The sequence below is a fragment of the Lontra canadensis genome, unplaced genomic scaffold (genome assembly GCF_010015895.1).
Source record: "Lontra canadensis isolate GAN:19392208 unplaced genomic scaffold, GSC_riverotter_1.0 scaffold55, whole genome shotgun sequence".
Classification (NCBI taxonomy): Eukaryota; Metazoa; Chordata; class Mammalia; order Carnivora; family Mustelidae; genus Lontra; species Lontra canadensis.
In genome coordinates this window covers 7,931,487-7,947,966 of record NW_022631049.1, presented here as the reverse complement: position 1 = coordinate 7,947,966, position 16,480 = coordinate 7,931,487, and the positions used below count along the sequence as shown (strand labels likewise).

The 16,480-nt window shown below is 43.0% G+C and overlaps 1 protein-coding gene across 2 annotated transcripts in view; it reads right to left on the bottom strand.

The window, feature by feature from the left end:
- Positions 1-15,127, bottom strand: part of RTN1 (reticulon 1) — a 210,540-nt gene extending 195,413 nt beyond the window's left edge. The window contains exon 1 of one of the 2 annotated variants that reach the window (XM_032875276.1): positions 15,103-15,127. In XM_032875276.1, the coding sequence (XP_032731167.1) occupies positions 15,103-15,112 (10 nt within the window). In that variant the 5' untranslated portion in view covers positions 15,113-15,127. Of the gene's footprint in view, positions 1-14,090; positions 14,522-15,102 lie in introns of those variants that run through there. The other variant, XM_032875274.1, reaches the window with a different exon arrangement.
- Positions 15,128-16,480: the final 1,353 nt, after the last annotated feature.

Below are 16,480 nucleotides of genomic sequence, written 5' to 3'. Positions count from 1 at the left end.
CCTAAAAAGAAAAAAAAAGAGGTAACACAAACGGCCTGACAGCCCACCAAAAACTGTTCCCTACTCCTAATACACATCTACCTTCAGGACAGGATATTTCTGGGGCTCATTTCTCTAGAAAGTATATTGCCTCCCTTTCCAAACAAATTTTTAAAAATTGTTCCACATTATTTACAGAAATGAAACTGATTCTTCTGAGACTTCTGATATGCAAGCATCCAAATTATAAACGGCTTGGCCTTTAAAAGGTTATGCAATTTCTAGGAAACGGTACTACAAGAACAAACGGTGTTTGTTCTTTTTCACATTCCTGCTGAAATAAAATAGAAAGACTTCTCTAACACCATGGATTGATTAAAAAAATAAACTCACTCAAGTTCAAGTCCGGTGATGCAAACATGCTGAGTCACAATTTACCCTTGTATTATCTATAATAAAAGGTTTGATAAACAAATTAATAGTAGGGGCCACTCCAAACTTTCCTAGATTGTAGTACTTAGGGGCCACAAGCTAGTTGGAGAAAGAGCCAGGTGACTTATTTTGAAGCTACCTTTGTGCAGCAATCACCCTGTTTCTACCTTGACGACTGATGTATTCAGACACAAATAAAAGCAGTACAGAATTTTAAAAAATCATATGCACACTTTACATCAAACTGAGAAAACATCACTTGTCCACATCAGAGATTACTTGTTTGCTTGTTTATTTACTTACTCTAGCATTTGATGGTTGGTGGGGATACTAGAGGGAGAAGGAACGTCTTCTCTTACCCCTTCCCCAAGTATGTCCTGATACTAACAGTAAAGGGATGTTGCCTTAAGTAACTGGTTCCGAAAACTGAAGTGTGCACAGAAGTTACAGGATACACAAAAGCAGCGTATGAACAAGTGATACCTCATTTATTTGGAGACTGAAGGTTCACCTAGAGCCACCATTTAGCCGTCCCCACAGAGGCGACGACTAGCTACTGGACATTGGAAGAGCTGAGACTAGAATCCGGGATGGCATCTCTAAGTCCACACTCTCTTCCACTTCGCCACAGCTGGTTTAGAGCATGGCTTGGTAACCCTTTGAGAGATTCAGTTCAAACTCAGTCACGGCATATTCTTGAAACTAATGATACAACATTTATGGAATGTAGACTTTTTCCTTAATATAGACTATTCTTCCTCGTAATCTGGCTATATTGTTATTCTACTGCATTTGTTTTTATATTCTAGTGACGCATTTAAGTGTCACCTACTTGTACCTAGTATATACCTTGCACACGCACACACACACACACACACACACAATCTAGAGAGTGCTTAATAAATATTTGTTGAATAAATAAATGGATGATTCACTGAGATTTTACTGCGTTGTAAAACTAGTGCCCTTGTATAAACAGTGATCTATATGAGGTTATCTGGCATGATCCATTTTAAGAGTCAGAAAGTTATTTAATTCCTCTATCCATAAAAGGCCTCTGAAAAATCCCAGAATTGGTGTGCAAAATGGTGTTTATAAGTGCATATTCCTGGGCAGAGATCACAAAGCTCTCATCATATTCTCTAAGGGGGGGCGGTCTATGAACCTAAAAAGATAAAGAATTACTAACCCAATGTATCCTATTATATCCCTTCTATCATATATATGAGTGGTCCAGGTATGCTTACATACCTCCTGGGACAAGAAACTCATCACCATATCTGGTGGTCCTGGCTGCTTTCATATTTCACAGTATAACTTCTGATTGACCACAGCTCCATCCTCCTGAGTCACACAGAACATATTCAGTGCCTATGCCACTTGACAGTTCTTCTTGTATTTTTAGATAGCTGTCATAACCCGTCCTATCTTTTCCTTGTGCAGGCTGCAAACTCTCAGTTCTTTCAACCAGAGTCAAGGTTCTGCTACCATTGGCACCATCTCCATTCTGGCACTCTCACTGCACTCGGGACCCCACCTGGCCACACGGGTGGTCAGCACCTACCTAGCAGCCCCTCACCCCTGCCCCAGCCCAAGCCACATACCCCTGCTAAACAGAGACCAACCATCACCGTGGGGGCAGCTGGTTCACCCCACTGACTCAAAGTTAACTTCTAGTTAAGTAAGATCACTGCATTTTTTTTCTTCATATGTGTGACAGTTTCCCCAGGACCCTCCCATTTTGTTTTTTAATAGTTAGTTTGACGATCCCATCGCAACATTTGACAACTGTCCTTGTCAAACTTCCACTTGAAATGTAACCAGTTTCTTTCAGCTGAGGTTCCTATAGACTCTCAAGTTCTATCAATCCACATTTTAGCTATGTCCCCGTCACCTAGCGTCTCTCTCTCTCTCATTCTAGTTCAGATAGGCTTTCCTGAGCATGCAATTTCTACTGCACGGATCATAAAAAAGATGTTGCATAAGAAAAGCCCAAAATAGGCAAGGGTGGGCTAATTAAGAGTACAGACTCTAGACCCAAATCTCGGGGCTGCCACTTACTAATGTGTGACCTGAGGCAAGTCACTTAGCCTCTTTTTCCACTTACTCATCTGTAAAATGGGATAGACAACTACACCCGCTTCATTGGGTAGTTATAACAATAAAATGTAAGGAGCCCAGAACTCGTGCTATGTAAGTGTTTGTTAAATAAATACTTTAGGTAATATGTTCATCTATTTAGTTACCTAAGTACGAGAGTGTCAAAAACCAAGTGAGTATTGTAAATGCAGAAAATAGCTCAAAGACTTAAAATAGTGCTATTGGGTTCTTCCTACAGTCCACATCCAGACCAACACAGCTTAGACTTGATGTACTTAGCAAAGCTGAGGTACACTCCTCTCAGTCTGTTTTCGCCATGAACACTCAGGGAACAGTGGAGAAAAGACACGAGGCCCGGAAAACATGCCTGAGCTACAGAATTGGAAGGGTTTTACTATTCATTCACTTTTATTTCCAGTCTCTTTTCTCTCTGTTGTTCGGATTGGTCATTTCTATTGTTTATCTGCGAGTTCACCGATTCTCGCCTCTATCCTTTCCATTCTACTACTGAGCTCACCCGCTGAACTGTTGTGTTCTTTTTTTCTCTTCAAGTCTTTCAGTGATTATATTTGTCAGTTCTAAAATGTCCCTTTGGTTCTTCACTATATCTTCTACATTTTTCACTGAAACGTTCTATTTCCTTACCGGGACTTCCCATTTTATTACTTGTTTCAAGTGTGTTCGTAATTGCTTATGGAAGCATTCTTGTGATGACTGCTTTAAAATTCTTGTCAGATAATTCCAACATCTGTGTCATCTTGGTGTTGATTAGCCCTTGTCATTTACATTCAGATCTTCCTGAGGTTTGGTATGACAAGTGATTTTCAATTAAAATCTGGACATTTGGGGTGTTTTGTTATGAGACTACGGATCTTATGTAAATGCCACAACTAAGAGGGAAAAAGGGTGCTGCCTTATTACCACCAGTTGGGGTGGGGGCAGGGAGGGGGGTAGAGTTTAGGTTCTTCTCTCGGTCTGGTTACCAGTGAGCGGTGTTAAAACGCCTGCCTCTCCACTCAGCTTCCTCTGACACCACACTAGCTGAGAGGCCTTTTAGGTCCAAAGCCTTGCTATGCTGAGTGGAAGTCTAGGCTTCCCACGTGGTGTCCACTGGCACTTGGGGGTGGGGGGTTGTTGGGGTGCCTCTTACAGCTTCAGAGGGGTGAAGTCTAGGCTCCCTGCTTGGCTTTTGCTGGTGGGATAGAGATGGGGGCAAGCAGTTTATTTCATGGTGTTTAGCTGGAGCAGAGAATTTATTATCACAAAGTTCTCAGTCTTACTAGGCTGCTCCTTTCCTAGTCATCTGGCTGAAGAGAACAGGCTTTCTTGTATGTGCTTTTTGTCTGTGCCCATTGGCCTTTTTCCCCATGGCTGGCTTCTACCATATCGAGTCTGAACTAGATGAGGGAAAAGGAAAACCCAGAGAACTCACTGTGTGTCCCTTCTCAGGTCCCAAGGTCCCTAGTAAGTCTGCCTTCTTCTCTCCACCTTTCAGAGTCTTTTTATGTTTATTTTATATACAATGTTTAGGCATTTGGCTATACTTAGCAGGAGGATACAGAAAAGTGTATTTGCTCCATCTTTCCAGAGGCATTAGTCTATTTATAAAAGACTTTAACCTACAGAGCTCTAAGACTAGCAGGCATATACCCAGGAGCCCACAGGATCAGCTGATTTAGTCTTGCCCCAGGGGCAAGAGGTGGGGGGTGAGGGGGCTAGGTAGCGGCAGGAGCTGGCTTTCACTGTCATACCCTCTTTGGTGAGAGAAGCAGCCTCCTCCAGACCAATTCCCACGCATACCTAGGACAGCTTCCTGCATTTATTGCCCTTCTGCCTGCTGTTTGCATCCACTCCAGCTGGCCCCCACTGGCACGCTTCAACCCTGCTCCAGTCACAGACCCCTCCTTAGGACCTGAGGAATGAGGCAGGTCACAGCTCTAGCTGCACTCCCCGAAGTCAAAATGTCTTCCTCTCTGCTTCACCAGAACGGACTTCTCCCCGCCCCCATCCTTCATGCTCTCCTGCCACTCCCTGCTGAGATCTGGCTGAGGTCCAGGTCAGCACAACAAGCATTTTCTATTAAAAAGCCTAAGACTAAGGTAGCATGACTTTTTCTCAGTCTTTGTTCTCCTAGACCTATCCTCTGCGTCTGACAGTGTGCTGACCAGGTTTCCTATTAATAGCATCTTCCAGATTATTAGTTATTTGCAATTTGCTTTTACCTCCCCATGTTACTTAATTTTATCTTCACCGACACCTCTGCAACATAGCCAGGACAAGAGTATCATGCCCATTTTATACATGAAGAAACTGAGACATAAAGCAGATTTGCCCACATTGCCATGATATTAGGTGCCAAAATCAAGAGGAGATAAAGCTCTCAGAGGCGCCTGGGTGGCTCAGGTGGAGAAGCTTCCGACTCTGGATTTCGGCTCAGGTCATGATCTCAGGGCTCTGAGACTGAGCCAGTCAGTGATGGGCTCCCTGCTCAGCAGTGAGTCTGTCTCCCTCTCCCAGTGCCCCTCCCCCTGCTCATGTGCTTTGTCTCTCTGAAATAAATAAATAAATCTTCTTTAAAAATCTGTTTTCCTGGGCGCCTGGGTGGCTCAGTGGGTTAAGCCTCTGCCTTCAGCTCAGGTCATGATCTCAGGGTCCTGGGATCGAGTCCCGCATCGGGCTCTCTGCTCTGCAGGGAGCCTGCTTCCTCCTCTCTCTCTCTCTCTCTCTGCCTGCCTCTCTGCCTACTTGTGATCTCTGTCTGTCAAGTAAATAAATAAAATCTTTAAAAGAAAAATTAAAAAAAAATCTGTTTTCTCAATCAGAGCTCATTCTATACCACGCCATTTTGTCTTCCATGATACTCTAATAAGAGTAATTACCATTTGAGCCGCCCCCTGCTTATGTGCACTCACTCTCTCTCAAATAAATAAAAACTTCTTTTTTAAAAAAGAGTAATTACCATTTGATTGCCAGACCCTCTGCAAGACCCAGTACCATATATCTACTATGGAATCTGAAGCTCAGGGAGGTTCAAAAACTTGCCTAATGCCACTCAGCATTACCACTAGTAAGAGGCAAGGAGCTCGTGCTCCATTCTTGGCCCTTTTTTCATCCCATACAACATACTCTTTCAAAAATCTAATTTTACTATGACTTCTCTTATAGTTTTCTAAATCTATATCAACAATCCTGTTTTCATCTCTAAATTCCATTCCTTTATCTTCGGTGCCAAGTGGAGATTTCCACTCAAGGGGCATATCATCGTATCGAGCCCCACATCATATCAAGACTAAAAATGACTCCATGATTCTAAACGAGTTCCCCCTTCTTACCTCCCCAGAATGTCGACATTCTCCCAGCCATAGGACATGGAACTTTATAGAGTTGACTTATTCCTTTCCTCATACCCCACATCCTATCAGTCACAAGTCTTATGGAACGTTCCTGGGAAGCCACTCATCTTTCTTCCTATTTCTTCCCATGGCTATTTATTCAAGGCCCTGACACTGATAGTGGGTCAGCCTTCCCCACGAAGTTCATATTCTATGCCAATGAATATCCTTCCTGACACAGCTTTATAATATTACTTCCCCCACCCATAAACCTTCAAAGGTCCCAGAATCCATATACAAGAAGTCTACAGTCCCTTCTGTAGCTTTCAAGCCCCCCCAGAATCTGTCTCCCCTCACCCAGATGGACAGGTTAAACCAGCCTAGTCACTGGTCATCCCCAGGTCATATCACCCATGTTTCTCCCCTCACCCAAACTATCTTTCAGCTCACTTCTGCTTATTCCTATTCCATTATATCCTTATATCTTTATATCCTTGTCTATCCTATATGTATGTCACACTCCACCCTTTGAAAAGACCAGGTACTCTGGGACCCACGAAATTATGAACTGTGCCCAGCACTTAGAGGTTATACCATCCGTCCAACCAGCAGACTGTACTCTGACTTGTTTACCTTCATTTTGTGGGAGTTAGTCTTATCTCCCATCTAGACAGTAAGCTCAGAAGAATGGGGGAAAGGGGACATAGCTCATGTTCTCTATTCCCCCACAACTCTTAGCAAAATGCCAAGCATAAGGAGGAGACTCGATACACTGGTGCTTCTTGAAGTTTTAATATGCATCTGGCAGGCTTGTTTCCCTAGTCTGAAGTCTGTGGATTACCTCATGTGATCTTGAAGCAGACAGTCTACAGACCACATTTTCGTAAGTCCTGATTTTTCAGGATCCGTTGCAAAATTCATGCCAAAGATAGACGTGACATTGGTTTTTATTCTTACGCTCATCAACTAGATCAGCAATAACTTGAACACATGCAATTTTTTGTTATCCAAGAGTTGTTCTTTGAAAACGCATGAAGATTTCCTATGCCCGAAACAAAATTCTAGGTCTGGGTATTTTGAAAGATAGGATATATTCAACAAACTCCCTACATTCAAGAAGCAAGAATTTCATCTATAACTGGTTTTCTAATAATCTCATACAGTAGATGAATTAGAAAATCCATTTGGGGATTCAAGATGGAAGTTAAAACACAGAACTATTCCAGCTAGTAAGGTAATTCATTAGGAAACCCAGCAAACATAGTTTTACAATGAATAATCTCACAAAAATGTACAGGTAGGGAGGCGGAGGACTAAGTAGAGATTCAGATGATTCTTTTAGCACTACAGAATTATTTAATGAATTCTCCAAACATTTTAGAATATGCTGAGTATCTATGGAATTAGATATATTAACAAAAAGTGGAAAAGATAGTTCAAGAAAAAAATAAAAGAGATACCTGCAAATATCATGCTTCTCATTTAGGTTAATAACCCCAAATTGGATAATATTGTGTAGTTCTTTTTTTTTTTTTCTTTAATTTGTGTAGTTCTTAAGCAAGTATGTTACATTAAGGAATATTTCTCGACAATGGAGAACTACAGAATTTTAAGGAGGCCACAATTTTGTGGAGAGTGCATTTTAGATAGTCAATTTGAAGTTAACTATGGGTTTTGTGGTGGACTCTTGTTTCTGGTTTCATTAGGAAGCTGTTCACTTTTGAGAAATATGCCCATGTTAACAACCACAATGTAAGTTAGGCACATTTTAGGAAGGCATAAAGGTCTTGGTATAAATAATACCTGCCTTTCAAAGTTTCCTCCAATAAACAACTACCTCACTTTTGCTTGAATTCCATTAACTGACAGGCAACCTATCTCTTTTCCAGGTAGTACTACTTAGTAGAACTTTCTCCTTCACTAAGTAGGAATCTGCATCTCTAATTTGACCACTCTCCCAACTGTGCCCTGTGAAAACGTCTGGGTCATGTCTGGGCTTCAGAAGAGTGCTTCTGGTATTTGAATTTAACATTCAAATCTCCCTTAATTCTTCCCTTCTTGTGGCAAAAAAAATATTAATTTCTTCAGCCATTTCTCAAATGGCATTTTTTCTAGAAGCCACACCAATCTGGTCACCCCTCTCTCAACATTCTGCAGTTATTAATGTCTCTCACAGCATGGTACCCATCGTTAAGTACAAGACTCCAAATCTGGCTAGAACAAAATCTAGAGGAATTATTACCTTATATAATGTGTACCCAAGACTGTCTATTAATACTATCTAAAATTACATAAGAGATTTTTAGTAATTTCACCATACCACTAGGTATGTGTTGTAATATCTAGGTTGTAATTAACCCTCAGAGTTCCCACCCCCCACAATGAACTATTTTAAGTTGCATTTCCTACGTTCTGTACATATTAAACAGAGTCTGTGGAACCTACAGTCAGGACTTTATATTTATCACTTTACAGGCCACTGTTCTTCCCTTCACCTCCAGAAACCACTAGCTTTGAAGCCCAGGCCACTTTCCTAAAGATACCAGCATCAAGTTCACGTTCTCTCTCCAATCTCTGCCATGGTTCTTTGTGATTTCAGCAATCATACAGGTGATTATTTTACTCCTGCCCTTGCCATTCTTCTGGACTCTATTCCTCAAATGACCTTGGCTTCCACTCCACCTCGGTCTCCTACTCAATAACTGCACTTCCTCTTTAATCTCTGTCTCAAACACCCACTCTGAAAGCACCACTTCTTATCCTCGCAATTCCCTTATTCAGGAATCCCTGTCCCATCTGTTCTCCCATCCTACCAGCACATGCAAACCATTTATATCATCTTCTCACTGAGCATCAGCCCCCTCTTGTCCTCCTTCCCTCCTCCCCAGATTCTATAACCCATCCAGTGTCCTCACTGCTTTACACACTGTTCACCTCCATGGCACCTCTCTTCCTGTCCAGCTCACTGGAAAAAAATAAATAAAACCAGTTCAATCATCCACTTACTCCAAACCATACTCAGGCAGCTGAATATGGCTGAAAAAATAGATAACATATATGGTAACTGGTCTCACATCAAGCTCATGACCACAAACTCCAAGTGAGCCCTATGACAGCTCAGAATTCCATTTCCAATAATGCTTTCACTCTCCCATTCTAGCGACAATTTTATACTTTCTCCCCTCCTCTCAAACTTCCAACTCCACTCCTGCCCTCACTCTTCTCTTGACCTTGCTTCCTAGTTCATGGCAAACAGAAGCAGCTGGAAGGGATCTGTCACTGTTCTGTATCCCACCCCTATGCCCCGCTTGTCTGTCTTTGCTCCGTTATATCCACAAGCTGTCCTTAAGTCCATCTAACAGCAGCCCTCTGCCGTACCCTGGATCCATTCCCCTCACCTACTCAGTTACAGGAAACACACTCTTCCTCCTACACTATCCATCTTGCCATCACTTTATAAATATGCTTTAAAAACCCCCAGAGTAAAAAATTAAATAAAATGTTCCCTTCTCTTGATCCCAATCCCATAGACTGAAATATACATAGATACATTTTGTTTTCCCACAGCTGTGTGGTCTGAGCAAGTTGTGTTCATGTTTATTTATCCCGTGTTGATCTCCAAAAACTAACTCATGCCCTTGTGTCCATGGGGTTAGATTATTATAATGCCCTTCTAGTCACGTTTCCAGCGATGACTTGGGAATAAAGAAAATGAAAAATGACACCAAAGAACTGTTTCATTAAACTAAATACTAATGTGAAACAGACAGATGCACTACTCCAGGCAACCATGATCTGGGTTGTAGCACAGAAACTTTCAAAAAGGAGGCATCCAATGAATGTTTACTAGACTGAATTGAACTGCAATGGTTTCTCACTTTACAGGTAACAAAAACTTTCTGGAACCCATGCTATTCAGGATACAGTATAATGAGCAAGAAAAGCGACAACTTGTCTCCAAACCTGCAGGAACAGAAGTAGATGAACACCCTAGAAAAGAGACAGGAGGCAAGAAGGCCTATGGTAGATTTGAGGGGCAACAACCAGGATGGGTTTCCAGGAAGGGTGAGTTCATGAAGAGGAAATGATGCTGGAAGCCTTAATAAAATTTATTATTAATGTATTTTTAGGGCATGTGAATGTTTCTAAATTTTAATTCACCTGGATTTGAATTCTCTAAATGAAAATTTAGGGAATGAAAATTTCCCTAAATGAAAGGACATATACCATACTTTTTTTTTTTAAGATTTTATTTCTTTATTGGATAGAGGGAGAGAGATCACAAGTAGGCAGAACGGCAGGCAGAGAGAGGAGGAAACAGGCTCCCCGCTGAGAAGAGAGCCCAATGCAATGTGGTGCTCAATCCCAGGACCCTGAGATCATGACCTGAGAGGAAGGCAGAGGCTTAACCCACTGAGCCACCCAGGCGCCCCCATGTACCATACTTTCTGCTGAAATTTGTTACTGATTGTAACCAGAGGCTATGTCCAGAGAGATAAATTACATTAGAAACTCTTTTATTCTTCTTAAATGTTCTGTAAAATATTGTAAAAGTTAAGTGTAGTATTCCTTCTCATTTCAACATAACTGCAGCTTTCTAAAAAGATGAAAGAAAACAGAAAATTGAAATTTACACCTTCTGAAGGGGATTACTGGGAATGACTCCAAATTAAAAAAATGTAGACACATCTATCAAACACACCCACAAGAGATTCAATCCAGCCTCCATGTGAATTTTAGAAGATGATCTCAGTGATGTATACAGTATAAATTTATTATACTAAACAATAAACACAGGGTATATAAATATTCTGAAGTTACTTAAGTAATGAGAGAGAGAGTTTTTCCAATAGAGTATCGCATTCAGCCTTTGAAAAACATAAATTTATGAGCATTGTGGTCCAAATAAAGTAAAAACATCTCTCTCCAATCATCTAGAAATTTAAGTCAAATTATCTGTAAGTCAATATTACAGAAGCCAAACATATTGATTTCTCTGGACCATTCTCCATTCTGTTCCTTCTGCCTGCATGCATGCAGCAATCAATGAGTTAATTTCCAAAACAATCATGAGTTAACTTCTCACCACTGCATTTTGTTCAAATGTTCTATTTTAAATTATTCCTTTAAACAAAGGGCCATTCTTCTATCCTTGTGTTATTGTATGCTACCTTTGAATAGTTTCCAGGAATAAAATAACTGATCATGAGAAATCAAAACAGTTGCTCTTACCATCCTTTGTACGAAGTTATTAGATGACAGTGCTGATTCATGATTTAACAACTTTAACATGTTGTAGCCTACACATGGTGTTTTAAATGTTCCCTTGGCAACAGACATCATTTCACATGCCCATTATCAATTTTCTTTTTTTTTATTATTTCATTTATTTATTTGACAGAGAGAGCGAGAGAGCACAAGCAAGCAGAGCAGCAGAGGGAGAGGGAGAAGCAGGCTCCCCACCAAGCAGGGAGCCCGATGCTCATGCTCGATCCCAAAACCCTGGTATCATGACCCAAACCGAAGGCAGGTGTTTAACCAACTGAGTTACCCAGGTGTTCAGCCATTAACAGTTTTCAACATGAAAAATTATAGCTTTAAAAGAAAGCATTATTAAAAAAAAAAAAGGCATTACTTTTGATTAAGAACAATTCCAATCCACAAATGGGACAGGAGAAATGAGAATACCTGAAAATACAGTGGAGTTTTAACAATGTCTAAACATATATTCACTGCAGGACATTACTAAGAAATATTTTCGGAAACGTTTCTTTAGGAACTTTAATTACCATCAATGTATAAAAATAAATAACAGAATTTCTGTCCAGATGGCATGATTAGTGCTGTTTTTCAGAAAAAAGAAAGCTTTTAAAATATCAATATCTGTCTTACACTTTATAATCCCATCTGAAAAATAAACAAAATCTGTTTACAGTGCATCATGCTCAAAGCCTAAAGTTACTTCTTAGTTTGAGTCCCAAAGAACACCATTCTTTTTCAAAAAGTAGATCAGTGTACTTAATAGGCTCTCTCTGGACTTTGTCTCTGATAAAGTTAAGTATGTAGTTACTGACTTTGCTTATAGCAATAAAATTATCATGGTAACAGACAAGGAAGCTGGCCCAGAATTTGTTTGGATTTTTCAAAACCTAGCTGTTTAGATATTATTTCCAGCATCTAGGTTTCTTACAGCAGTCTCTCCAGTATAAGAAATATGAAACATATGGATTTAAAACATTTAACAATCAACAGCTATATGAGACATTCCTTCAAGCAGCAATAATAAACTAAAAATATTCTATATAAATATGCAAAATATATGCTCCTTTCCCGTCCCTTCATCCCCCTCCTATCCAAACTCAGCATCATCATGTTCCATGTCATTCGTGTATTTGTTATCTAGAACAGGAAGCCCACAATATATTCAGCAAAGTAAAATGTTTCTATAATTTTCTATAATAATAATGTTAAAATTGCAAATGGCTACATTGTGACAGGAGTTGCTCCAAACATTTTATATATAGCAACTCATTTTAGTGTATAGTGTGTAACGGAACACAGGGCACTAGCTTTCTTTCCCAGCTTCCCCTAACCTTGGTGACACTAGTGGGAGGTGAGAAATATTTATAAAAAAAAAAATTTACTTTGATAATGGTGGATAAAGGTTCTAAACTATACCCTACAAAGAACAGTAATGTCAAACCAATAAAAAAGCTACCTCCCTTTGTCTTTTATCTTCTTCCATCTTCCTTTGCAATTATAAGGAGTTTTGTTTTCATTTAGATGAATAAGTTGAAAGAGAGGCTAAGCAGCCTTTCTTAGCCTCAAATCCTTCCCACCCCCGCACTCTCATAAAATAATATATGACAAATGGGGTTTTCTGCCTTGGAGTTTCTTTTCTTTTCCTTCTCTTTCTTTCTTTCTTTCTTTTTCTTTCTTCTTTTTTTCCTAATCATGGTCCGAATTTTTTCTCTTCCCATCAGAATGTTTTAATGACTGCATTCCCTAAACCTCCTTTCCTCAGCACAAATCTTTTGTACTCGACCAGAGTTAAAGACTACCTAACGCACTCCACACGACCCTTAAGAGAGGCGGTGGCTTAAGAAAGGGGTTTCTAAGTCAGCTGCCAAGAACGCACAAGCAGTCCCATCCCCTTTCCGTCTTCCGGAAGCACCCACCACCCCAGATCCTCGAAGGCTGCTTGTCCAAATCTACACAACTCCCATGCCACTACAGCAAAGCTTTTTCAGAAAACAACACAGCACGGCCCCCTCTAACCACCCCTTCCTGGAAACACAGGACTACCCAGGCCGGCAGCCCCTCCCCAAAGCTGGCATCCGAATCCTTTGGTCGGGATGTTCCAACGCCCTGGTCCCAGCTGGGCACCCGCGCGCTCCGGCTTGAAGGCTAAGGGTGACCGAACCCAAGGCAATTTCCAAATGCCCAGGCGGGTCCAGACTGCAGAGAAACTGTGCCTCGTTCACTCACCACCACCACTCAAGCCCTCTCACACCGCAGCCAGGCCGGCCGCTTTTATGGGTTCCAAGTTTCAATGCTCTCAGCAAGATGGGGACATCTGGGCAGTTCTGGGCGAGGACAGTCACAACTCCCAACCCTCCTGCAACGCTGCCCCTCCTGAATGAGACACGCACACCTTGGGATTTCTGTTTTCCGCGGCCGGGAGGGGGAGGTGGAGAATGGGAGTGGGAACTGGAAGGGAGTAGGGTGTGGCGAATTGTGGAGGGAAGGGGTAAGGAACACTTCCAGCCACATCTCTGCCCCGGGCCGAGCCGAGCCCGCCTGCCGGTCGCTTTGTTGTCAGCTTGCCTCGTAGCCCGCGCGCACGCCGAGCGCAAACACGCCCCAAAAAATCATCGCAACTGGCCAAGCGGGCCCTACAGCCCCCAACCCCTTGGCGGAAGGAAGAAACTTGTACGCGGGCGCGCCAGCAGCCACGATGCTGCTGTTTGCCTCCGAGGACAATTTTTAAAGCCGAGATAACAATGAAAATAAAATGAATCGATAGTATTTCGTTTTCTTCCGAGCCTTTAGGGAAAAAAAGAAAATTTCCTGTTTTTTACCAGTGCGCCAATATTTACAGTCGCCCCTGGCGAAGCGGGCTGAGGTTGGTGCTCAAGGTAGAGAGCGCCAGCGAGGTGCAGACCCGAGATGCGGAGAAGGGGACCGGCTGGGGGACCCGGTCCCCGACGCCATTTGCGGGGCAGCGGCGCCCGACGCCCGCCTTACCTGTGGATGCAGTTTCCATAGCAACGGGCGGCGGCCGGGCGGGGCCCGAGTCCGGTTCCCGCGGCGTCGCTACCCCGTCCCCGGCCCCGGCGCCCAACCCCCGGCCGGGCTCCCACGCCTGCGGCGCAGGCTTGGCCCCCGTCGGCGTCACCGCTTCGTTCTCCCCCTCCCCCCGGTCCCCGAACCACTGGGACCCGGAGCCTGCCAGCGGCAGCTGCACGTCTCGGGGATCCGGCGGCGTGGCCATGGCTGGCGGTCCCGCCCGGCGCAGCGAGGGCGGTTTGGAGGGGCCGAGGTGCGGTGCCTGTGCGACCGGGCTCTCCCTGCTGCTGTCCCCGCCTGGAGTCGGGGCTCGGGGAAGCTGCGGTGTCAGCGCCGCCGCCGCTGCTGCTGCAACTCCGGCCGAGCTGCTGGCTGCCGCTCTCCCCGCTTCAGCTCCTCCTCCTCCCCCTCCTCTTCCTCCCGGCCCCGCCGCGGCCCGCTGCTTGCGCTCCTCCTCCTCCTACTCCAGCCGCCGCCGCCGCTTCGCTACTCCCAAGCCTGTTATTACGCAGGTGGAAATGGCCTGCTTCGTCCTAGTCTCCCTCGGCCCACACCAGCCCCCGGCCTGCTAGTGGCAGGCCCCGATTAGGGGATGGGCCAAATCCACCTGAATCTTCCTCTCTTTTGGGGTGATAATCTAAGAAGATGAGCAGGTGGAAACAGTCCCCAGCTGAAGCGTGACGGATGAAGCAAGACGCCCTCCCAACTCCTAAAGTTGAGCACGGACTCAGGGCAAAGGAAGGGAGCTTAGAGACCTCCAGGCCACGGTTCTGAGGATGACCAGCATCAGCCGTGGAGGGGACGTGGATTTGCGCGGGGAAGGCTGAGGATGAATGTTGGCAGGAGACCGGGAGGTGCAACCCCGAGGTTAAATCCTGAGTCCTTAAAAACTGTTGTTTCCAGAACAGGGCTGAAAACAGTGGAGTACGGGAAAGAACTACCAGGAGAGCCTCCGAAGAGAAAAGCTTACCAGACCTCATCCGTACCAGCACTGAAAGCAAGTAGGATCTCACTAGGCAGGACAAAAGGCGGCTATGCTTCCTTTCAGAAACACTGAGCCAAAAGCCATACAAATGATAAGCTGCCTGGGCAGTCTATTTTATTTGAGAATGTGGACATCTGGGGAATCTTCCTGCTGCTGCTGCTTGCTTTTTTTTTTTTTTCTTTACAGCTGTCTCTGACAAAGTGGAGGATACTTGAAAGATAAACCGAACTCAGAGAAGTTGGCTTATGATGTATTATTCCCATATATGGACCCATCTTTTCAAACAAAACTTGTGCATTAATTCTTACTAAATTGTCTACAAAATGAGGTGGTTTGGGAAAAAATAAATTTCAAGCCAACACACAGGGTAGAAGAATAGGCTTATCCATTGATCTTTCTCCAGAAAGGTGGGGCATGGAATAGAAGTACTTGGGATATGGTGAGACAGCTAAGCCACCATAGGCCTATCAAGGGTTTCATACCTGTTGATTTTTTAAAAAAAGATTTTATTTATTTTTGCAAGAGCGAGAGAGAAATATCACGGGCATGAGAGGTGAGGGAGAGGCAGAGGGAGAAGCAGACTCCCTGCTGAGCATGGAGCCAGCCGCAGGACTCCATCCCAGGTCCCTGGGATCATGACCTCAGCTGAAGGCAGATGCTTAACCCCCTGAGCCACCTAGGCACCCATATCTTTTCATTTTTATATTCAAAGGCCAACTTCAGCACTGTTCGGATGCTCCTCTAAAATGCTGATACTTAAAAGCCTAATTCTGTCCAACCCTTGTTCTTCTAGTACACTAATGTCCAAAAGATGTCCAGTGATAATAAATTAGAGAAAATGCATTCACTCAGTAGACAATAAATATGGCCTACTAGTGCCGGATGTCCCTGGAGATATGATGATCACCAAAATTTTACATTACTGGTATCTTTAAAAATGATCATGGACACGCTCATTTTTTTTGATAACGGTGATAGCTTCACAGGTGTATACATATATCAGATCTAATCAAATTGTTCACTACAAATATGTGCAATTTAACATATATATATTTATATCAATAAAGCTATAAAAAATTACCCCCTCCGACAAAAAACACAAAAAAACTTCTTGGTTATCATGAATCATCATAGTTTTTGAAATCTTTCCATGGGAAAAAAAACTTTGTTTAAGAAATCTTTAAGATGAAAAGCTATTCTACTGCTGTCTTTCCATGGAGCTTAATCCTGTTGTATAATCAGGGGTGTACTTGTGAGACTTTCTCAGATCTATTGTTTAGAATTCCTTGATGCATCAGAAATACCAGATGGGAATTTCTCAGTTTCATTATTGAGAACATGCCAAGAACACAGTAAACTCTAC